This window comes from Camelus bactrianus, chromosome 27 (assembly GCF_048773025.1).
Source record: "Camelus bactrianus isolate YW-2024 breed Bactrian camel chromosome 27, ASM4877302v1, whole genome shotgun sequence".
NCBI classification, from domain to species: domain Eukaryota; kingdom Metazoa; phylum Chordata; class Mammalia; order Artiodactyla; family Camelidae; genus Camelus; species Camelus bactrianus.
The window spans coordinates 15841116-15866970 of record NC_133565.1 but is presented as its reverse complement, the minus strand read 5'-3'; the positions used below and the strand labels follow the sequence as shown (position 1 = coordinate 15866970).

The following is a 25855-nucleotide window of genomic DNA, read 5'->3' as shown; positions in this document are numbered from 1 at the left end:
GCCCCACGAAGGAGAGGATGAAGAAGGAAAGTGCCCTGGCAGGAGGACCAGCAAGTGGTCTGGAGATGAGAGCCTGGGGGAACTGGGAGCATCTGAGGAACAGAAAGAAGCCTCGCAAGGTAGAAACATACAGAGAAGTGACGAGGAAAGATGTGGCTAGGGCCACACAAAGGGGGGCGTGGGGTGGAATTTATCTTGTAGATTACAGGATGTTTGCATTGTGAAGTCCCCCCACCCACCTTGCAGCCTGTAAAGAATGAAGCACCAGGAGTGAGAGTGGAGGTGGAGACAGCGTTCACTTTGCCCTTTTCTCCTGTAGTGAGGACCCTGCACTCCAGGCTGGACAAATTTGGAGGTTTGGGTCCACTAATCCAGGCAGCAGGTGGTCATCACACTCCTACCGCAGGAAGAGGGCACAGCAGGTCCTGGGGCTACAGAATGCAGGAGGAATGGCAGGGAACTGAAAACGGAAGGTCCAGTTCTGCTGCCTCGAGCACTGTGTCTGACCCGCTGTGGGAAGTGATATATCGGCAACAAGAGTGTTTGCTTCCTGCCTCAAGGGAGTGGTTTGAGGATCTGGGCGCTCAGTCTAACATTCTATCACGTGCTAGGTCAGTGCTGGAGATTATGGCTGAACCCAGAAAGAGACCGTGGACTGAAAATCTTTTAAGAAAAAACTATCCCTTTACATCCAATAAAACCTGTAAACATGAACAGATCCCGCAAACAGAGGATATAATTCAAATCCTGTTGCCTAGTCCACAGCAGGACGTATTCTGAAATGTGGTGGCCCTGTGTTCTGTGAGCTCTTAGATGAAAATGGCTCGGGGTCTAGCTTGACTGAAAGGTTTTATTCATTCACAAACATTTAGTGAGCCTTTGCTCACTAGCACCAGGCTATTCTGCTGTTCTGGGCACTGCAGAGCAAGACAGTAGGCAGCAGAACAAAGTCCTCCCCATAGTGGAATCTTCCCAGGTCTGAGAACAATCCAATTTTATTATCCCATCATTTCTACAGACACCTGCTGAATAAATGCTTCTGGAAGATACCAATCAAACGTGATCTGAAGCATTTTTTTCTGCTTTGGAGCTCAGAGGAAGCTGGTTGAAACTCAGCCTTGGCAATGCTGGCCTCACACGCTACAATATTATTGGGATAGAAATTATCTTGCAAACAGAAGTCTCCAGTAGTATTTGCTCATTAATATGTAAAAGAAGCATTTATTGAACACCTAAAATGCACAGAAAATTGACGTTAAGGGAATAGAAACAAGCATAATTAGGAAACAAGTGATGTTCCCTCGGGATAATTGAAGAAGTCAGTATAAACACAGACGACAGATAACAACAGCTGACCTTTACCGTGTGCTGGGCACTATTCTGAGTACTCAACTCAGTCCTCGCAAGAGCCCTGTGAGGTAAGCGTTGTTAACAAACTCAATTCACAGAGGGGGAGGCTGGGGTTAACCTGTCCACCTCCACACACAGTCTGCAACAGAGCCAGAGCCTGGAGCACACAGTCTGTCCTCACAATCTGTGTGTATGGCCCGGACACTACAGAGAGTAAAGGGGGGGAGTTATGTGGCCTGGAGGAAGAGCCCTGAGTGAGGCCACGAGGCCTGGCTCCTTGACGCAAAAACCAATCCCCTGGGACCACGGAGGACCCACTCGCCGTCTTTGGCTTACATGTCTCGCCTGTAAAATAAACTGGGCTAGAGAGTTTTTTGCTCTACAAATGTTTGAATCTACGGTTGAGACAAGCTCGCAAACTGGAACGCACCCGTGGACCACAAAATCTGCTTTGCGCCAGTCTCCCAGTGCCACGTTTTCTTTAGCTCTCCTCCAGAACTACACACTTGTTTGTCGTGTATCGGTTCTCACTGTGTTTTTGCCGAAGAAAAGGGCTAGACGAGTTCTGTTGTTACTTCATTTTACTGACAGCAGGAAAAGCGACCTGCTGGTTAGGGCTGTTGGTCTGTTATCACGGTTCTCTCTCAGTACATCTTGAAGTTGTGACTGGGATATCCATACAGAGAGAGAGACACACTTGTACAAACAGTGGGCGCAGAGCTGCACGAATACAGTCACGAAAGAAGTGTGAGAAATCACAGATCAAAACTTTCCCCGGCGGTTCACGTGTACAGTGTTTTGGACCTCCCTCATCAATACCATGTTATACCTTTCTGTGCCGACCCGCCTGGAAGTGACTCTGTATATACTGGAATGTTTTTGTTTTTATTGGTGCCATCCAAAGCAGCTAAAGAAGCACCCGCAGACTCCTGTCCTCACTGTTTTAGTAAAGTCAGGTGTCACGTACCTGTATCACCACAGCAGTGTCCTGCCATTGCAGGTGTGAAATACTTTGTTAGAGGTAATACCCATCTCTTCAACCAGCACAAAACTTTTTTCAGCCCTCTCAGCAACCTGTCTTACCTCAGCTATAAATTAAGCAAAATGCTATCTGTATGACACTGGTCAAGTTACGTGTGTTGGAGGCACTGTGACATTATTTCATTTCCACATCTGCAATCACTATTAAGTCATGCACTTTGCCTTCCTCTCTTATATTCTATCTTCCTAAGTTCTGGTACTTTGCATCTGAGGGCATTTTACTGGTCAGCTTACTGTCATCTTGATCTGTTATACAATTACTGCCTCAATTTTGTAATCGACGAGCAATGTAAGTTAGGAGTCTCGATGTTGTTCATTCATCGTCTTGGTTTAGTAGATGAAGCTTTCTAATACTTTGGGGCTGATATATAACATTTCTTCTTCCACCTAATGCAGATGTCCAAATTATATCTACATTAAGCTACAGCACACTGCCAATTGACTTGGAACACTTACTTACAAACACAGCTCCAGCCTTTGCAATACGTTTTTAACATTCTATTCACAAGTAAAGATGTCCCTTGGGCATAGTAGAAACAACACTGGATAGGGAGCCAAAGGCCAGGGTCCAGCTTTGGATTCAGCCACTAATCAGCTGCTTGACCCTGGACAGCTCATTTCTTCTGCTGAGTCAGTTTCCACATCTCAAGTCATAAAGAGGAAAAACGATCTAATCTCTAAATCTCTTTCAGCTTTCCGTAGTTTTTTTTTTTTTTAAACTGTCATATGGCTATTTCTCTCCATCACAGGGAAACCTGATAAGAACCAAACTTTCTATTTAGTTTTAAATACTCTAAAAAAGCTGACTGGAAGCTCTTGCTACAGCAAGCACAGCATGTAACTGACAGCGAGCACTGTCCTTCACGTTTTATACACGGCGTTGCCAAGGTCAGTTATTCTCAGACAGAAACAGGGAAGGATAGTAAAGACTCTCTAGAAGCGTCCCAACTTTTCATAAACACAGCTAAATAATTTCCCCTCTGAAAAACTTTACAAGATGCTTAGGCATTCTTATCACCAAGTGGTAACAACAGTATTTCAATGAATAACTGCAGTCTTTTAGAGCACGTGCAGATAAAGAACATGGGGAGACAGCTGGTCAGGCTGTCCTCATTTTAGGGAAAAAGTCAAATACAGAAGCTGAAGGCAGAAGAAGTTAGAGGCAGTGATGGCTGGCCACAAGCAATTGTGGACATGACGCCTCATCCTGTGTGGTCAGATCTCAACATGGCCTCCTTGTGCAGGAGAAAGCCCACCGGACCAATGATAGAAATGGTCGTGGGAGAAGCAATGAATTCAGCAATTAAGTTCAGGACCTTAAAAAAATCTACCTATCCTAAAACTGTGTTAGCATATACTCTTGACTTTAAAAATTACTCATGAGAGCTGTGTATCTTTATCATAGATGGCGTGCAACTTTTGGAGAAGTTTTTATTTCATCTCCCATTTATATATGGCGGTATAATGAAACTAGACCTGCCTAGACACCATTCTTTGTTACAACTATTAGGTTAAAACCTTTTCCTATGGTATGCAAACATGCAGGGTGCTACAACACTTCATCAAGTACATATCAGACTGAGACGAGAACTGTGACTCTCTAACAGTTCCATCTCTGGGCAGCGAGCAGAGGCACAGTATATTTCTGAGTGTTTTGAGGCCTTAGATAAAATAAATTATCCTGCTCAGGAAAGCCACTCAACAGACAGTTTTATAGTGTGTGTTGTGTATATTGATGGTGCCATAATCATCAAAAGTGTCAGAGATAGGCTACTCTGCCTTAACAATTTTTTAAATTAGTATACTTCGTATATATCCTACCATTAAAAATTAAATTTTGATCTTTGCACCCGAATTACGGCATTGATTGTTAGTGCTCAATACTGTAGTTGAACACAGCAGTTCAACTAGTAACGTTTGCTATTTTATATTGTAATATTTATTTATCATTTTATATTATGCTTGGAATGTTGTATAACCTAGCAACAGAGGGAAAAAATCCAAATGAATCAAAACACATGCTGGTCAACTAGAGCAGATTTCTTGCACAGATTGAGGTAAGTCACAGATGATTAAAACATTAAGAAGATTTTAAAATTCAAAAACAGAGAGTTTGTACTTACTTGAGATGGTTGTCTTGTGGAATGTTTAAAAAAATTCTCTAAGACGGTATTTGGCATAATCTTCTTTCGAACTTCCTCTTTAATGCCCAATGTTTTTGCTAGAGGTGAAGCAATAAACCTACAAAAATATAAAAGAAGCTCAAAATCTGACAATGAATCCACAATGTTACCAAAAAACTCAAGCTGTAACTTTAGATTCCAAATGAAAGATCAATCATTGGGCTACCTACAGCCGATATCTGCCTTAGAGAAGTTCAAAGAGAGCAAATTTTGAGAACTCTTATACAAGAAACAACTTAATATAATAAAATACAGTTGACTAACAACACAGTGGTTGGGGGCACCACAGGAGCACTGTTGAAAATTCTCCTCCTGTAACTAATAGTCAGCCCCACGTAGGTGGTTCCTCTGTACCTGATGTTCCCCATCCGTGGATTCAAACAGCCACAGATCTAGTACTGTAGTATTTCCAATTGAAGAAATCTGCTTATAAGTGGAACCTGTAGACCAAATCCTTGTTGTTCAAAGGTCAACTGTCCTTGCACAGTTCTAAAACACATTTTATGTAATCCAAATATATTTATATACAAGATCCAGGAACTGAGATAAGCCATTCCACTTAGAGTTTCATTTTATAGACTACCGGGGGTTAAAATAAATAATAGTTTTGCTATTAAAAGTTTTATGGGGTGATATGACCTTAAAGACATTAATATGTCTCTATTTGAACTTCTAACTTATGAAAAAATGGCATAACTCTTAGGTAAACACCTAGGAATGGGATGGATGGGTAGTATGGCAAGCATACATTTAACTTTATAAGAAATTGGCAAATTGTTTTCCAAAGTGACTGTGCCATTTTACATTCCCATCAATAATGTGCCAAAGTCCCAGTTACTCCAGATCCCTGCCAATAGTTAGTAATGCCAGTCTTTTTAATTTTAGCAATTCTACTGGGTGTGTAGGGGTTTTTACTGATTTTCCACTCTAAGTTTTATTATTTCCAAACGTCTGCTTGTTATAAATTTAGTTTGTTTTTCTTCTAGTTTCTTAAGGTAGAAGGTTAGATTACTGATTTGAGAGCTTTCTTTTTTTAAAATACAGGTGTTTACTGTAAATTTCCTTCTAAGTACTGCTTTTGCTGAAACTCATAAACTTTGGTATGGTGCTTTCTTTTTCATTCATCTCAAAGTACTTTCTATTTTACCTTGTGATTTCTCTTCTGATAGATTTACCCTTTTATAGTATAAAATGTCCTTTGTCTCTAGTAATAATTTAAAGGCTGCTAAAGACTAAGTTGTCTGATATTAGTACAGCCACTCCAGCCCCCTTTTGGTTACTGCTTGCATAGTATGTATTTTCCCATCCTTTTACTTCTGACTTGTTTATATCTTTAAATCTAAAGTGTGTCTCTTGTAGAAACCAGATAGTTGGATCATATATTTCTATCAATTCCTCCTATCTATGCCTTTTAGTTGCAGTATTTAATCCATTTACATTTAATATAAATTGCATTTAATTACTGATAAGACAGGATCTATACCTGCCATTTTGCTATTTGTCTTCTATATTATATCTTATGCCTTTTTGCTTCTCTATCCTTCCATTACTATTTTCTTTGTGTTAAATAGATATTTTCTAGTGTACCTTTTAAATTCTCTTATTTTTTTACTATTTAAAAAATTATCTTCTTAGTGATTACCTAGAGATTATAATTAGCATCTTAATTTATAACCCCCTAGTTCAGATTAATACCAAAATAATTTCAGCACTATACAAAACTCCATTACCTCCCCTCTCTGTGCTGTTACTGTCATGTAAATTATATATTTATAAACTGTGCTCTAATCAACATACATTTATGATTATTATTTTATGCAGTTGCCTTTTAAATCAGATAGAAGAAAATGTGTTACAAGCAAAAAATGCATTTATACTTTCTTTTTATTTCTTAAGTAGGCACCTTTACTGGTCCTCTTTGTTTCTTCATGTGCACGCACATTACTGGCTGTGGTCTCTAATTTCAGTCAAAAGGGCTCCCTTTGGTATTTCTCACAGGGTAGGTCTGCTAGCAACAAACTCTTCCAGTTTTCATTCACCTGGGAATGTCTTACTTTTCCTTTCATTTTGAAGGATAGTTTTGCTTGGTTGACAGTTTTTTCTTTCTTTATATTTGTTCTCCCATTGTCTTTGGCTTCCATGGTCGCTGATGAGAAATCAATTCAGTCTTACTGAGGATCCCTTTTGTGTGATGAGATGCTCCTCTCTTGCTGCTTTCAAGACTCTGTCTTTCAACCGTTTGCTTGTGTTGTATTAAGATACGGATCTCTTTAAGTTTACCCTACTTGGAGTTTGTTTAGCTTGGATATATAGATTAATGTTTGTTGTCAAATTTGGGGAAAATTTTTAGCCATTTATTCCTTCAAATATTTTCTATCCTGTTCATTTTCTTCTCGTCTTCTGGAATTCTTGCTATGCTTGTCTCTATTTGGAATAGTGGTCTCCTAATGATTAGACAGAGATTTCCTTAAATGCCTGGAACCAGTAAGTTTTCCAGTGTTTGCTAAAGGGCTCTGTAGACATTTTGGGGCACACCTTCAACACTCAGCCAGGCAGTTGATAACTCTGCCTTAGCCTTAACTTCCTGTTTGCACAGAGCCCAAAGTCATCCAGAGGTGAGAGATTAGGGCCTACTCAGGTCTTTCCCGAGCAAGTGGATGGCTATCGGCATGTCCAAAGCTCTACTAATTCAAGAGGCCTTCTGACTTCCAAGAATATGCCAGAGCTTTTCAAAACGCCCTATGGACATCCCATTTACCAGCTTATCCTTTAAAAGGAAAAGCTTTTTGGTTAGTTTATTGTTTGCCCCAATTGTTATCTACTACCTCAAGCAGTTCCAAACTTAATTGCCTCTAACTGTTTTAGACAAGCAACACCACCCCACCATGGGAAAAGGCAAATAAAGACAGCTTATGAGTAATGCCCTTACAGGGCACCACCAGACAGTTCAGATAGTGACAATTCTCCAGGAATGATGCTTTGAAGGACTTCCATCTCTGTTCTACTTCCTTCAATGGCTTCCAGGATGCTGTTTTCCACTGAAATTGTGGGCCGTTGGTTTTTCAAGGCTATCACAGAGGTGGAGAGGGAAGCATAGAAACAGGGCAAGTTAAAAAGTCTACAAACCTTGCTGCTCTTTGCAACAGTCAGCTGTTTTTCTTAAATAACACTCTCTGGATTGCTGTAAGCCTTTGGTTAATTCTGAATTCTGGAAAGTTGATTTTGACAATTTTTGCTAGTTTTCTGATTTTGTAAAGGAGAGAATTTTCAGAGGTCCTTATTCTGACATTTTTGTTACGTTCCAGTGTGCAGTTTTTTTTAACTTGAATTTTGCCAGTGACTAAAGATGTGGAACATCTTCTTATGTGTTTATTTGCTATTTGTATGTCTTCTTTGTGGAGGTTTCTGCTCATTTTTCCCTTTTTAAAAATCAAGGTGGTTGTTGTTGTTGTTGTTGTTGTTGTTGTTTATTGAGTTATGAGTTCTTTATATATTCTGAATTTAAATCTCTCATCAGATACATGTTTTGTATATATTTTCTCCTAGTCTGTCTTACCTTTTCATTTGTATACATCTTTTAAAAATAATTATTAATGCATTTTTATATATAATTCACCATTTTTAATTATGCTATTCAGTGACCTTTTTTTAGTAAATATACCACATTGTACAATCATCCCCATGAATCAGCTTTAGAAATTTTCATCATCCCAATATAATACCTCATGCATATTTACTTTAATCCTTGTTCCCTGTCAGTCCTGCCACAGGCAATCACTAATCTATTTTCTGTCTTTATACCTATGCCTCTTCTGGATATTTAATATAATGAAATCATACAATATGTGGTTGCTTGTGTCTGGCTTCTTTCATTGAGTATTAATGTTTTTGAGATCCATCCATGTTTTTGGATATTTAGAGTTCATTCCGTTTTATTGTCAAATAATAATCTACTGTATAGATATGCATACATTAACAATGTCTTTTGAAGAACAAACATTTTAGTAATTTACCAAGAGAAATAAAAGCATATACCCACACAAATTCATCTACTCAAATGTTCACAGAAGCTTTATTTGTAACAGCCCAAAAGAAATTTGTAAATGATCCAAATTTCTATCAACTAGTTAAAGGATAATCAATTGTAGTATATCAATATGTTGAAAGACTATTCAGCAATGACAAGAGATCAGTTTGGTGCAGCCACTGTGGAAAACAGTATGGAAATTCCTCAAAAGACTAGGAATAGACTTACCATGTGACCCAGTAATCCCGCTCCTGGGCATATATCCAGAAGGAACCCTACTTCAAAAAGATACCTACACCCCAATGTTCATAGCAGCACTATTTACAATAGCCAAGATATGGAAAAAGCCTAAATGTCCATCAACAGATGACTGGATAAAGAAGATGTGGTATATTTATACAATGGAATACTATTTGGCCATAAAAATGACAACATAACGCCATTTGCAGCAACATGGATGTTCCTGGAGAATGTCATCCTAAGTGAAGTAAGCCAGAAAGAGAAAGAAAAATACCATATGAGATCGCTCATATGTGGAATTTAAAAAAAAAGAATGTAAATACAAAACAGAAACAGATTCGTAGACACAGAATACAAACTTGTGGTTGCCAAGGGGGCAGAGGAGGGTGGGAAGAGACAGACTGGGATCTCAAAATTTGTAGATACTGACAGGCATATATAGAATAGACAAACAATATTATACTGTATAGCACAGGGAAATATATACAAGATCTTGTGGTAGCTCACAGTGAAAAAAAATGTGACAATGAATATATGTATGTTCATGTATAACTGAAAAATTGTGCTCTACACTGGAATTTGACACATTGTAAAATGACTATACTCAATAAAAAAAAGTTTAAAAAAAAAAGAAAAGAAAAGGAAAAAAATCATTGACACACATAACATGAAAAAAATCTCAAAAGCATTATGCTAAGTGAAAAAAGACATGAGAGACTATAATCGAGATGATTCCATTTATAGGACATCCTAGGAAAAGCAAAATTACACTGACAGAAAGCATTTCAGTGACTGCAAGGAGATAGCAGGTAAAAAGGGGGTTAACTGAATGGGGTATGGGGGATTTTTTTTCAGCCAATGGAAATCTGTATCATAAATGTGGTGATGGCTACATGACTGTATACATTTGTCAAAAAGCATCAAATTTTGGATGAACTTTCTTATATGTAAATCATACCTCAGTAAAGCTGATTTTTATAAATCACGGTTATGTCCCTATTCTTCCTTCAGTCCTAACAAAGTCTCCATTGTCTGCAAGGTCAGTCTATTCTAGCACTCACTTAGCAGTTTCTGTGTTTAATTAAATTCTGGAAATTCTAGTTATGAATGATCACTTAGTCCTTAAATTCATTTTTATAACCATGGAGTTGAATAAAAATTTTCCTAAAGTATAAAAAGTATATGCCAACTTCCAGATGGACTAAGTTTTCCTGGAAATAACCCATATATTTCAGAGACATATAAAAACAAACTTATTAGGCACCAGATGTACACAGAGCAATGCGGATAGATCATAAAGCCAGTGCTATATTTAAAAAAGAAGAAGAACTGGAAGGTCTTATCACCATACCATTTATGTCAATTAACAATACATGCACTTTATTTTTATACTCATGTTTTACTGGGTCATACAAAGAAAAAGCCATCAAATACATACAGCAGGAATGGGGAAAGGACTAGGAAATGAGGGTAAAAGATAAATTAATGAAAAAGTTAATTCAAATCAGTCAAATCAATCAATAGAGATCTTATACAGACCAAAGAGAGCATGCTATGATTCAAGAAATGCGATTAATTAATTCCCGCTTTGCATAAAAGTTCCAAATAAAAACTAAGATGACGTTAAAACTAACACAGTCTCAAAAACATATTCAACAGGGTTTTGGATAAATAATGGAATTGGGTCATTATCTAACCTACCAGTTGAAAAATTTTATTGGAGAAAACACTCATGGTTTTTACTAGTAGGATAATACGAAAACAAAATGGTTTAATATGGCGGTGTTCTCAGTCATATTCACTCAATGCTATCGCCTCAAACGTGAGAAATGAAGAAATTAGTAAAAATAAAACAGCAAAGCAGGGTTAAGAAAAGAAGATTTACTCAGTAAGAGAATACAACCAATCTCAAAGCCAAATGAAGTATAGCATTCTCCTCTAGAGGGTCATGTGAGAGATCGAGTGCGTGGATAAGAATGCGCAGTGGATAAATACGCATACTCATAGCCTGCTTGCTGATCTGAGGAACACATCTACAGTCAAATCACTAACTTAAAGGAGAAAGAAATATGGTCCTGATTGTTAACATGTCCAGGCTTCAAGGACAGAAATAACATTTTCAATAGAACAGAGCAAGTACATAAGTACAGTTTTCTATTTCAGCATTATTTTTTCTTTTCAAATAAATCTAGAGAACCAATCACTGCATCTAATGTAAGTGTACACACATAGGAATAGGTACTTAATTAAAAATCTATCTTGAGAAAGGAGAGAATAAAGAAGCACAATAAATATTTGATAAACTGAAGGGAAATGCCAGGCCTTAGCTCTAGAAGGACCTTAGAGATGAACTTGCCTGTACTTTTATTTTACTGATACGGAATAGATGAGAAAAGTCCAGGGGGGGGGGGGGAAGAACGTGCACTTCTGCTCCCAAGTAAATGGTTCCCAGTTAGATTAGTTCCCAGGGAATGAATCTCCGGTTTGCTACTGTTGTAGAACTGAGCCCTCACATGGGCCTATTCAGACACCCAGACAGCCGACCTGTTGGTTTAGCACTGCATCCCTCACCTGTGACCCAAAGCCTAGCAGTCCCAGGGCACTCCCCGACACACACTTCTTTTGCAGAATAAAAAGAAGGCAAGCCTAGGCAGACATTAAGCATGTGAAGTTTAAATACTCTTCCTAAACAGAAATAATAACCTATCCTGCCTTAAGGCTGATTCCCAGTTCCTAAGGATTGAAAGGCTCTTTGACCAGAGTTTAATCAGAGGGTTTTATATGAGAGACCGAAACATCTGGAGCAATACTTAAGTCCAATGAATGTATTTGGAGACTGCTCCAGTTGAGGACAGTTAGTAATAATCCTTTTTCAACTCTTGTAAATTGCCACACCTCCCCTTCTTTAAAGAACCCCACTGTGCCCTTATGTTGCTCAGTGGAAACGGTAGAGGGAGGAATCTACTCATTGTACCCTTAAGTAAAAGAAAAAAAGATTACCTTCTGATTTTACCATCCCCACCCCTGCCTTGGACTCTTCTGGGCCATAATTTACTCTGACATAACGTGCTTTACTTCAGAAGTGCTTAAATATGAGTAGCTTAGATCCCCTTTAAATCATACTTCAGACACATAAAAGACTGTACAGAAGTCTGGATATACTAGTTAGAAATGGTTACTCTAGACCAAAAAAAAAAAAAAAAATCAAAACATGAGGCACAAACCAAAACTCGTAAGGAAAGGGAATCCTAAATACAAAGCAAATGTCAGTTACTTTCAAATGAGCTACTTGTTTGTTCTTCAGCAGTTGTCTCTCCACTCCTTTCTAGGAAGGGACTTCCTTCCTCATCACAAACAGCTCCTGGCTAGTGCTAAAGGACAGAAATGAGCCAGCGAAAAAAATCACAACTCCTGGTCATTTCCTAGAACGAGGAGGTGTAACACAAACACAGTCCAGGACAAAAGGAAGTTTCCTTGTGATAAATATATAACAGGATATGCTGAAACATGGTGTCAGATTTACACAAATTTTTATGATAGTTCAGAAAAGTTCATCCCTTGCTATCATCCCAAGAAACATTCATTTACTTTTTTTCCATCAGGAGTATTTCACTGTGAAAGTCCAAGAAATACTGGTATAGAGGGAAAAACAAACCCAACAACCCTGAACCTGGTGCCATAATATGTGGGTTCAAGTCCCAGGTCTATTCCTTATATACTAACCATGTGGCCTTGGCCAGGTCACTTACTTCTCATTTTCTTGACTGAGATCACACCACTTATGATTTTATGTAGCTCTATATAATTTTTATTCAAACGCAAGGCGTAAGTAAAATTTTATTTATGATCTAAGTGGTTTAATCTAATGCAAATGATACAGAAGTCCTGAAAAAAAATTAGCTTATACTTCAAAAAGCATGATTTCTCTCCCATGTTAAGTTTTCTTTCTTTCTATTGCATTAAGAGAGATATGGGGGGAAAAAAGAGATATAAGATTAGTGGAGCAACACACAGTGTTCTGCAGTGTCATGGAATGGAAAAAGCTAAGGGTGAGCTATTGGGAGTTAAAGTTATAAGGAGGTAGGAAAGATGATATAGACTACAATCCCTAGAGAAGAAACAAGAATGGTCCTAGGAATTAAAAGAGGATTGGATTCTTTCCTGATTATTGTTGGAGAGGCCAAGACTAGGACATAACAAGTTGGTCCTCCACAGCTGTGCTGCTTTGGCAACCAAAAAAAATTTCTAGTTGACTGTCAATCAAAATGTAAAAGATGGAGTTGTCCACCAAGAAGTAGTAAATCTGAAGCAGAGGACCTGGACATCAAATTCAAGGATCACCAGACACTATGCAAGAAAAACAAGCATTTCAGGATAGCAAAGAGTAATTTGCTAATATGGCAGTATGGTGGCAAAATTCTATTTTATTTATGCATTCTTTGACAAGTCCAAACGTGAGTAAAAGTAGAGTTAACTGTCAAAAAGGAAGAACACTTTCAAATGTTCTCAGCTAGAGTTCAGTGGTATTGAGGGGCTTTCTCTTCCTCCCAACAGCAATAGCACATCGTTGACCCAAGTAAAGTTGTCATTTGTACAAGAACCTTTTGGAGAATCCATGAAACAGAGCTGGTCAAACTAGCTCTCAAGATAAGGACCCTGCAAATGGTTATAAACATATGATCTGCATTACAGTTAGTCTTGGACAAAATGATCTTTATCAGATTTTGTCTTAAGTTTTTCCAACTCTTGACATTTGAATATTCTTTTTGCTCCAAAAAAAATTAATGTGCTAATAACAGTTTTTTGAAATAGAGATAACTATAGAGATTATAGATGAACATTTATCTCCTGTTATCATAACACTAGTACAGTTTTAATAAAAAGGTTGGAAGTAATATCTACTTAAATTAAGAGAAAGAAAAGAAGTTTAATTCTGAGAAAGCAAACTGATATTTTTTCTTTGATTTCCTTACACTTTGGAATGAAGGCCTGCTATTAAAACTTTCAATAAACCTTTAAAATAAACATGCTATAAAGCAATATTAAGTTTGGCCTTTAATGAGCCATTTTTGCTATTTTATAGGCATTCTAAAATGATAACACATCCCCTAGCCACAGACTCTCCTAATACTGCTGGCAAAGGACACAGGGATGCGTGTCCTTCATCAGACACCACAGTACTTGGAAGATGAGCTGTGTTCTTGTACTGTCATCGACACTAATAAGATCTGTGATCCTTAACCTCTCTTTACTCAATTTCCTTCACTGTAAAACTAAAGCACTTGAGGAGACTGTGTTTCTAATTTTTATTCATTCAGCTTCTAGATAATGTTTAGTGTGCATTTGATTTCATGAACTCCCTGAAGAGTCTGTAGCCCATGAGTGGCAACTTCTGAACAACAGACTCTTTAAGGATCTTACCAAGATTCTTTATTCTAGAGTTAGGGCAAAGAAGGGGAATGGGAAGGACAGACATACAAACACTACTTACTTTTCAAAGAAATGTCTGAGAATCATCAAGCCAAAAGCACACGGGATGGTTATATATAAATGAGAGGGTTTCGCAAAGACGAGTCCATCGTGGTCTTCAAGATCTGACCACTTTATTGTTGGAGGGAGCCAGAATCTTTCCAACCAAAACCATTCTTTAAACGTCTGAAACATTCTAGAGAGAGATGGAAAAAGAATACATTAGACTTATAAAACAAATACTTAAAGTTGAGATAACACTGACACCTTTACTCAAAATACCTAAACCAGAGGGTTTTGAAAAGAGGGCAAGAATGAGGTACTATTATTTACTGAGCTTCGTGGCTCTTTGTTGCATTCAACAAGAATTTTAATGCCATCACGCTCAGAACAATTTTGGCTGTGACACGGCAAACTGAAGTTTAACACACCACTGTTTACATTGTTGGCAAAACATAAGTTAATATTATGGATATGTATCTTCCTCTTATATGATTCTATAGTATGAAAAATAATTTAAGAATAAACTCTACAACTTCAACATTCCAAAGGTCAACCTCATGAAAGCTCCAAGTATGTACAAATCTTTACTAGTATCCTAAGAACTTCTTTAGGAGATAAAGGACAAGCATATTCAACTTCATATTACAATAAGGAGTTCAAGTTAGTCCATGTCTACAAATATTTATTGAGATTTGATTATTTGTCAAGTGCTGTGCAAGGCACTAACGATGCAAAGATGAAAAAGACAGCATTCTTGCCTTAAGAACCATATATTCTGTGGGCAAGACAGGCCTGAACAGATGACTCCTACGCAGCTTCTTGTAGGCACAATGAGAAAGGTATGTAGAGGGTGCTCAGCACTGAGCCCAGCCAGGAAGCGTCGGGGAAGGTCACTGGAACAGATGATCCTTGAGGTGTCTTAGACAGTGAGGGGAAGTAAACCAGGGAAAGGCAAGGAAATGCAAAAGACGGAGTGGAAGCTTTAAGGAGGGAAAGTGACCAGAAACAGAATAGCACTGAGATGTCCTAACCTCATCATTTAGGCCATGACAATGTTAATCCTGACAGTTTGATCTTGAGGATGTTTTGATTTCCTCTTTTAAGAGGTAATCATGTTAGGTATCTTAAGTGCGGTGGTGGCTTCAAAGATGCATACATCTATCAAAATCCATCGAATTATACACCTGAAATATGTGTAGTTTACTGTACAGAAATTATACCACAATAAAGTTGTTCAAAAATTTTTTTAAATAGTTAATCAGAGAAAAGAAGTCCAAATGTCCTCAGGTTTACAACAAGGTGGTCAGAATAACTCCATTAGAACCTCTCGATTTGTAAATAACACAGTGCCCTTGGAACACTACCAGCAGTTTGGTTCCACCAGAGTGTAAGAATCCAAGGTGGGGGCTGGTGGGTTACACACAGGGGCCAGAGTCTCAGTTTATTGTCCTGGCATAATTATTAATAGTGCCCCTTCCTTTCAGAAGTGTCCCAGTTTGGGCAATAAATCACATGGTGATTCTCATAAAAAACCTGGTCAGACAGTAGAACTTGGCCACAGAGGGTCTGCAATCCATGCTGAGGAGCTTGGGCTTTAGCTAATGGAACCCATGAAGGGTGTTATGCAGAGGATAAAATGATCAGACATTTAAGAAAGGTCAGCCAGGTCCTCTGTGAGCCCATATGGTGTCTTTCTGCCAAGTAGAGGACGGTGTCCTCTCTGAGCAGACACAGCCCCTCTACCCAGCAGAATGGGAGCTGAGTTTCAAACCCCAGAAGGCCCCGGCCCAGCAGATACATGGCTGCTGTCTGGCAGTGGTATGGAGCACATTTCGGGAGACAGAAAGACGAGAGCTACTAGGAGCTTGACGCACCGGACGTGGTCAGAAATGGGAAGCTGCAGAGAGCAGCGGCATCGGGGAGCTGAACATGCTGATAATAACGCCGTCCGTGAGGTCACACATGAGATCCAAACAGGTGGAGAATGAAGAGAGGCCAAGAGAGAAGTGAGATGGAGGAGAAATAGAAAACTCAAGGGGCTGGAGGTCAAAGGACAAGAGTGGTGGGCGCGGAGCGAAGGACCTGAGAGAGAGGGAAGGCTCAGTTAGAGGTGAGGCTCGAGAGCGGGATACTGACATTACAGATTTCTGACTGCAGATGAGGAAGAGTTCCAGAGTATGGACCCCAACGTCCTTCAGAAAAATCCACACCAAAACCAGTAACTGACCCTTGGTAAGACATTCCCCACTTGATTTCATCTCTCACCCCCTGTTCAGAGACGTGCGCATCCCAGTCACACTCACCCCTGCAAGGCTTGTGTGGAGAAGGAGGGAGGCTGCCTTCTTTTTCATGTATTAATCGTTTTACTGTAATTTCTACCCGAAGGGAGGGTAAGCAGCATTAATATGGTCACAAAATTGTATAAGTTCGGTGGAACAAAGATCATCAAGAAAGACTTCCTGAATGCTTCCTGTCTATCAGGCCACAGAAAGGAAGGGATGATCCTGGGCTCAGGGAGCTCACGGCTGAGTCAGGACTGGTGCAGCTCTGGACTCGGGAGGAGGCAGTGAGAGAGCTGAAAGGGTTGCTAGGAAGGAAGAAGGAACTCACTCTGGGGAGGGAACTGAGGGTTCACGCCCAGCTACCTGGGCCATCCGACATAACTGACCAAAAGAGGGAAGTAAGACAGTACACACAGCCCGATATGGCTCAGAACAAGAGCAGGTGCAAGTTTTGGGAGGCTACAGCTAAATTTCAAACTTCCTGCAGATCTTAAAAGCCAGCCAAGGCCACAGAGGTCTCTCCTGTAATAGACAAACCGTGCACCTGTCCTGTGTCCCTCACCGCATCAGAATGAGCTGCTCTTGCAAGGGCAAAGATATTTCTTCCTTAAAGTTTGCCTCAGCATGTTCAATACTTTATTGGCTCCAAATTTAACAGACTAGGATTCACAGAACAAACAGCAGTGGCAGTGAGTCGGTTTTGGTATTATTTAAATAACTGTTATATAAAATAGCTTGCCCACGCCTAAAATGCAACTCCAGGCAGTACAGATTATGCTGTCCAGTGTGAAATAAAACTAAATAAATAGGTTTCAATGGTTATATAGGGGTTGCCCCTCTAAACAGTGCCCTTGTTCATCATATGCAAGCAATGAAACAAGATCTGTTGAAAGCCATGGTAACTTTAACACCCAGCAACCAAAAAATGTATAAAGGGAGAAAGAAAGAATCCAAAAGTTGGGGGTGGCCCTCTGGAAAATGTAGTTCAAACTGAGAAAAAAAATCTACATTATTTACTCTTTCTTAATAAGCTGCTGATAAACATCAATTATTGCTGCTTTCAAAAGAGTTAAGAATCTCGTCTTCACACCATACACAAAAATTAACCCAAAATGAAGCACAGACTCAAATATAAGGGCAAACATAATACTCTTAGAAGATTATATAGGAGTAAATCTTCATGACCTTAGGTTAGGCAAAGCCTTCTTACATATGACACCCAAAGCACAAATGACAAAATAAAATATAGATAAATTGGACTTCATCAAAACTAAAACCTTTTTGTGTTTCAATCGATAGCATCAAGAAAGTTCAAAGACAACCCACAGAATGGAAGGAAATATTTGAAAATTATATATCTGATAAAGAACTTGTATTTAGAATATATGAACACCTAGAACTCAATAATGAAAGCACAAACCACACAATTTAAAAACAGGCAAAGGATCTGAATACACATTTCACCAAAGAAGATACACAAATGGCCAACAGGCACATGAAACAATGCTCAATATCATTAGCCATGAGGGAAATGCAAATAAGAAAGAAACCCAGAGAGATCCTTCACGCCCACGAGGATGGCTATAATCAGAGATGACAAGTGTTGGCAGGATGTGGAGAAGTTGGAACCCTCATTCAGTGCTGGAGGGAAAGTAAAATGGTGCAGCTGCTGTGGAAAACAGCCTGGCGGTTCCTTGAAATGCTAAACGTAAAGTTACCACATGACCCAGCCATCTACTCCTAGGTGTGTGCTCAAGGGCATGGAAAGCATTCATGCTACAACATGGATGGCTCTTGAAAACTCGCAAAGTGAAAGAAGCCAGACACAAAAGACACATATTGTATGACTCCACTTATGTGAAATGTCCAGAATAGGCAAATCTATGGAGACAGAAAGTAGGTTAGTAGTTCCTTAGGGCGTACAATGTGGTGTGGGGGGAAATGGGGAGTGACTGCTAAGAGGTACAGGGTTTTGTTTGGGGGTGATGAGAATGTTCATAAATTGAATATGGTGTTGGCTGCAACAACTCTGTGAATATTCTAAAAACCATTAAATTGCACACTTTAAATGAGTGAATTATATGGTATGTGAGTTATATCAAAAAAAAAAAAAAGTTTAAAAGTCTCCTTCTCAGCTTCATCCCCTTTAACCTTTACATCTTTTAATCCATGGCCCAGCCTGAACTTCATGCTAAAGCTCCTATTATCTCATTTAAGGGGCTTCAGTTTTACCTCCCAGGATCACCTGAGTCAAGACTGTGTCTGTGAATCCAGAAAAATACATGAATGAAGGGAAGACTATATTCAGATTCAGACTTCAGCATAGATTTTAAAGTTCACGACTTTCTGGGAGAAAAAAAAAATTGCATGCTTTAAAAAGTAAAAGCAGACCAGCTCCCCTGAAGAGAAGTGGCTCTCCCAGGGGATAGCCCTGGGGTACAGTGTGTTCAACAGACATCCCAGACCACCATGTTAGCTCCAGACGGTGGGCTTGACTGATCCAGGCTCTCCCTCCAGCCAGCCCCTCTACCATACTTCTCTCGAGATGAGATCAGAGGCCAAGCACAGAGGGAACTGGGACCGGCACTCTCCTCTCTTCCCTTCTGTGATTTCAATCTATTAGCAAGAAACAGGCCACATTCTCTTAGCCTTTCAATAGCTGTCTTAAGGCCACAAGCTTGTTCCAAGACATCTGGCATCCTTTAGAGTTACCTTACCCTGACCCTAGTGCACAGGATGTGCCATTTGGGAGGTAGCCCAGCATCCAGCCCTCAGAGGAGCAGGGGAAATCACCACCGTGTGTGGTGCCGTGCTTTTCCCACTGCGAAAGCCAAGGTGGACAATTCTCCATCTGCTGGCGGTCAGCCTGGGATGGCCTGGGCTTGGCCAAATGGATGCTTTGCCTAGGACTCTGAATCTGGGGCAGACAGGGACAAGCAGCAGCAGCAGATGGCATCCTGCCTAGGCTGCTGCCACTGAGAGGACAGTTGTCATCTCTCAGCTTCTTGGCCTTCCTGATCGCCTTGGTCTCTTGGTTTCTACTGCATCCAAGTCTAGCCCACCACCCGTCCTTTGGTGCTGTGAGTCACTTCCAGTGAAGTCTTTTGTTTAAGAAAGTAAGAAAGAGGTGGATTCCGTTGCCTGCAATCAAGAGCACTGGCTGATACACGGAGCGTTTCCCCTGCCCACCTTCAGGAGAAACTGCCAGCTCCAGTTCAGCTGTCTGAACGTTCAATTTAGCAGAAGTGCCTATTCTTGGGATTTCTTTCTAAAGGTTGAATGGAGAAGCAGGAACTCCCTTGGAGAACTGAGGAGGGGCCAGCAGCTATAGCGTCTGTCAGTCTCTCCCTCTGTTTAGACTCTGAGCTCGTCTTGCACACAGTGGGCACTCGTTTGTCCCTTTTCCTTTCTTTCTCTCCCATTTTCGCTCCTGCTCTGCCTAGATTTCAAATCTGATAGTGTCAGTCAGTCAGTACTTGAGGGTTTGTTGTTGTTGTTGTTGTTGTTGTTGTTGTTGTTGTTGTTGTTGTTGTTCAAGGTGAAGGAGTCTGCTGGCCTCCCTGACACAGCCTTGACCAGACATTTGGTGGGTGACAGATGCTACCTGCACAGTGAGTGGAACAGAACCTGTATGCTGTGTTAACTGTCTGACTATCGCAACATTTAAACAACCCCCAAGTGGAAAAAGAATTAGAAGATATTGAGATGGAGAGATACCTGTGTTTTTAAAACCTGGCAAGTTAATGCTTTCTCTATGTATCCTGAGCATTTCCAACAATGAATCTGTCATTCAAGGGCCCTGCTTATGAGTCAATCACTTTCAAACAGTCTGAGAAGCACACTGATTCCCACAGTAAACTCACAACCCATCTGTCTTATTCATTTGGCTGAACTCTAGGCCCTTCTGGCAACTGAACACTGTCAACTGTGTTGACAACTCTTCAGTCTCTGTTTGGTGTTCTCTTGGAAGCAAATGTATTTCTTTACTCCTTGACCATTCTTAGTCCCTTTTTTGATCATCAGCTATTCAAAGCCTTCTTTCCCATCCTTTGCATATCCTCTAAGTACTGCAATTCCTACTTACATTAAAAAAAACCCAAAGGAACTACAATTTTTATTTGTGTAAAAAAACTGAAGCTATTTTTTAAAATAGGAAATATCTATAAGAAAAATGCCTGCAGCTATTTCTTTTCACTCTGAGGAAATTCGGTAATGGAGGTGGCATCATAGCCCAGCTGTGTTTTCCCACCTAACACTGTGGAAATTGTAAACTCTATTTTCAACTCCAGCTGCCAGTAGTTTGCAGGAAGACAATCTAACCAATGTAGGTTTTTAATGACTCATCATTTTCTGACCTCATGGATACAGAACCCAACAGGGTGAAGGATGCCTGGTGAGCTACTTTCTCAGATGCACACCATTAAATCTGACCTTAGGACTTAAGAAATAAAGTCATCTGGGTTACACGTTTATCACTATTTGAAGCAACATTTTTGTAGCATACTTTAAAAATGTGATACTGGAACTATTGCTGAGGTTCTAAGAACTCCAAGTCAGGCTGAGGCTCTGGTTAACTAACCATGCAACCCTTACCATAAACACTGCATCAGCTTAGAAGATAACTCTCCAGACACTGCGCTGCACACCAGAAAGTGACACATTGTAACTGACTGTACTTCAATTAAAAACAATTTTTTTTAAAAGAAGTAACTCTCCGGAACATACCGCTTGCATTGAGAGGAGTGACAAGAAAGTCTCTCTACAGAACTGAAAATCTCTCTCAGATAGAGGACAGTGATGAGAAGTTAGGAAGACAAGTTCAATAAATCGAAGTAAAGGTATATTCCTGAGCCATGAAGTGAAAGAAAGACACCCTTGAATCAATGTTCACAACCTCTAAATATCATTAAGGTTGGGGATGTGAGAGTTGGTGACAGTTTTGGAGACTGGGTGACCAGCTGGGTCACAGTGGGACAGGGTTCTCTGGTGAAGAGAAAGTCAGCTCCAGAAAAGCAAGGACCTTGCCTGGCTCATACATTACTGTCTACCCACAGCTTGCCACACAGTAGACACTAAATAAGTGTTTGCTGAATGGATGGATAGAAGGTTTGCTGAGGCTGGAATGGAGTTTTGAACAATCAAGGAGTGATACTCTGGCCAAAAATGATAATCTAATTTAATTATCTACGACTCCATTTTTATTAGTTGCAAAACAATTTTAAAAATTTGGTGCAGGGGGTCAGGTAAACGTGTTTATCTATATTTAGTTTATTTGTGTTTTCTTTGGAACTAACTCTACTAACTCAGCCAAAAAAACTGGTTTATGGCTTCAAGATAAAACTCAAAGGAAAACATTAGCAGCTACTTGCCTCCTGTGAACAGTATTAAGGACTAGGCCAACTGCAGATTCCAATTCCAAAAGCATTTTAAGTTTTGCCATTTCAAATGGATAAGACAATGCAAATGATAGAGCAATTTAATTCTGAAGGATATTTCTTATGACTAAGTGCATAAAAAGCTTATAAATGCCTGGACTTACAGCTTCAGAAGACTGAAGAGAAGAAGGGAAAAACCCTAAACTCTAGGTAAAGAAGTTAATTAACTTACAAGATAAAAAAAATTTAATTCTCTCATACTGAATTTTACAATTATATCAATTTAAAGTTTTGAAGAAATTCAGAACAGATTCAGAGACTAAACAGAAAAATTCAGGTATCTGTAGCAAAAACCTGGTATGGCCTCAACGATGTCATTGAGGAGTATCAGGAAGTCCTAAGTATCCATTCATTCTTTTAGTTACAGGCCTGCACCCCAAGTTTAACCTGGGCACGTGGCTGCCCTGCCATGTGAGACAACATTTCCCAACCTCCCGATGGCATGCCTAGATGTGGCATGAGTCACAATGTCTGGGTCAATGACACAGGAGTAGAACTGATCTGGGTAACCTCCCTAAAGATCAAGCTGCATGTCCTGGTTTCTCCCTGTCTTCCTTCCTGACAGCTGAAAATGGGGATGACAGAGCTGGAGCAATCTTCGAAGCCAATTAGCACATTAGCCCTGGTCCACCCATATCTGGAGAGTTATGTGCAAGAGAAATAAACTTCTATCTCATATAAGTCATCGAATTTTGAATTCTTTTTGTTATAACAGCTTAGACTGTAGCTCCAATTAATACATAGGGAATAATATAAAGGAGAAGTAAATAAGAACTATATTTGCTGCTAGGTAGATTATAAATTCTGGAGACATCTGCTCATCAAAAAAAATACTTTAATTAAGAGAGTAAAAAGGCAAGCTACAATCCTGGAGAAAGTATTTGCAATATTTGCAATACAAAGGACTTGTATCTAGAATATTAAAAAAAAAAACTCCTGCAACTGAATAAAAAATAAGTCAAGGGACTTCTTCCATAATAAGTCCTGTGGGGGCCTGGATTTCCATTCATATTTTGCCTGGTGAGAAGCACCCCAAGCATCTGCTCTGCCTACTGCACCTCCTGTATGGAGCTTGTGCCAATTACAAATTTATTGCCTCTCAACTCCAATTTCACCCTGTTTGCCTGCTCTGTGAAATGAGTCTGGTCCCTTTACCTATTTCCCTTTGCCAGCAGCCCGGGAGCTTTGTCAGTAGAGGGTGGTTGAAAGACATCGCAGGAGGAAGGAGTTTTGTTTTGGCTCTGGTGTGCTCCCGGCACTGGCTCCAGCAGCCCCCAGCAGATCCCACCAGCACCTTCCTGGGGAGTTCTGGGGCAGAGTGCTCCAGTGAGACACGTCCCCTCCCAGTGAACAGCTCCCCCCAGCACCCTAGAGGGCAGATATCCAGCAAGCTCCTGAGGGCTGGTTTCATAGTGACTCCTCTGTGCCCCTCCACCAGGGTCTGCACAGCCGTCCTGGGGGCCTCTTCCCTGGGCTCTGTCTCAGCCCCAGGAGTGGGGACTGCCTCCTACAGCTGTGATCCCTGTTCTCTTTAGAGCTCTTCCTACTGGCCCATCCATTCTCCAATCCTGATTGACTTGATAGAAAAGTCCAACCAACTTTATGCACTTATTCTAAGACTAATTAACAAAAACTAAGTTATTCTGAGCAAGTCAAAAAGGCTCCTGAAATTGAAATCAGAATAAAGGGCCTTCTCATTTTCCTCTTCTAATACTGTATGAAGAGTTTGCTTATAGATTAAAAGGTGACTTGAGATTTCAGGAAGATGTACCTCTGCCTTTTTGCTTCCACTGACTTCAAAGCATAGATTAATGTCCCCGTGAGCCAGCTACCACTTTCTACTAGGATAATACTTTTTCATTGTTAGTAAACATAATGGAAAATTTCCCAGCAAAACAATGCCAACTAGGCACTTGGCATCTGTATGGGGTCATGTTCTCTCTCAAGCCAGAGCTCCCCCTGGTGCTGTCTCTTCAGGCTGTGTTTCTCTTGGCTCTGTAATAAAACTTCACGTTACGCCTTGATCTAGGTTCCTGACTTAAATAGCCCCTTCCTAACTGAAATAATGAGCCTGTGAAGTTCACTTCCCAGAAGGGCACAGGCAGAGCCACTGTTTGCTGTTGTGTGTAGAAGAAGCCCCACCTGAGGAAGCCTCTGCCAGGGGCTTACTGTCCAAAGCAACTCCAGCCGCGTCTGGGGGCAGCTCCCACCGCCCGCTCCCGGTGCACACCCTTCTGGAAGTGGGAAGCTTGTACACGGCCCAGGACCACGCTGAACCCCTGTCTGCTTTTCCAGGCTCACTTGTGCCATCCTTCCCCTCACTTTGGGATTCCACACGCAAACCGGGTCTGCTTTCTGACCCTCAGAGCAAAAGGCAGAGTCCTTTCCAGCCTCGGGACATATACATACTCTTCCTTCTGCCTAGAATGCTCTTTTCTCCCGTCTTCACCCCAATCTCTCCTCCTTATCCTTCAAGTCTCAATCTAAGTGTCTCTAAGATCTTCATCCAGATTTTCCATGACCCCTGGCCCCCTATCCCGCCGACAGCTAAATGAAGGACTCTTGTTAGATGCCACCATCACTCTGTTCCTAACTTAAATATATATCAGTATATATTTGTATGTTGATTTGATTAAAGTCTGGCTCCCTCCCCAGACTTCAAGATCCATGAGGGCATGGACTACATTTGTTGTGCTCACAAGAGCACCCGTAAGTTGGCATACGGCAAGCATACAAACAGTAAGTGCTCAATAAATAACAGGGGAGCCAGTGTAACACAGTGGTCAAGCACATGGACTTTGGAGCCAGACTGCCTGGGTCTGAAGCCTAGTTCTGACACTTAACTAGCTGTGTGCCCTCGGACAACTAACTTAACATCAGTTTCCCCATCTACAAAATGGAGATAATAGTAATTGTAGCACCCTGATGAGATTTTTTTAAATGGCAAACTGAGTAAATATTTGTAAATCACTGTATTACATTCCTGTTAAGTGGTAAACTGGAGTCAAGCTACTAAATACCATGGTGCCCTTCTAAAGAGACGAACTAAATGACCTTTCAGATCCTAAAATTCTATTATTGACACCTATTAAATTAGAAGGTATTATTTAAAAATATTATTCAGTGCTAAATATGCTATAAATGTATCATACATAAATTTACATATAAATATAAAACCATTACATTCCTATGTTACTAGTGGCAATGAAAGTGATACTGCCCTTCTGGAACCAGATAATGAATTTTAGGAGTCATTAAGACGTTCAAGCCTACCTAGAAAGACATGTAAAACCGGACAAAAAAATTTTAAACTATAGTTAATAAAGGACACTTCAGTATTAGTAATAGTGGCTTTTTAAAATCTGGAATGCTTAAGTGCATTTTGAAATGTTAACTCTATGTAATAATATTCAGTTAATGATAAAAATTATGAAGTTTGTCAACATGAAAAGTGTTTATGACTTGTTTAAAAAAGAAAATTAAAAATTATACTTTGATCATATGATGGTATATAATTCCATATACTATTTTATACACACACACGTATGTGTGTGAAGACAGAAACTAGAAGGAAACATGAAAAAATAACTGACATGCTAAAATGGTAAAATTCTGTGTTTAAGATTTTTTACATTATTGTTTTCCCAATATGCACCCAGCTTCCTAAAAGGTATTATTAAGGTGATTTATTTCACATTCATACATTTTTAAGAGGCTAATTTTTTTAAAGTTTTATTTATTTTTGTTTGTTTGGGGTTTTTTTAGGGGGGCAGGTAGTTAGCTTTATTTATTTCTTTACTTTTAGAGGAGGTACTGGGGATTGGG

At 39.8% G+C, this 25855-nt stretch overlaps 1 protein-coding gene across 1 annotated transcript in view; it reads right to left on the bottom strand.

Annotated features, from left to right (window-relative positions):
* CERS3 (ceramide synthase 3) overlaps positions 1 to 25855 on the bottom strand; it is a 91712-nt gene that overhangs the window by 51556 nt on the left and 14301 nt on the right. Inside the window, exons 2-3 of the mRNA XM_010962898.3 lie at positions 14333 to 14506; positions 4515 to 4632 (exon numbers count right to left, since the gene is read on the bottom strand). Of these exons, the coding sequence (XP_010961200.1) occupies positions 4515 to 4632; positions 14333 to 14505 (291 nt within the window). The 5' untranslated portion in view covers position 14506. The remainder of the gene's footprint in view (positions 1 to 4514; positions 4633 to 14332; positions 14507 to 25855) is intronic.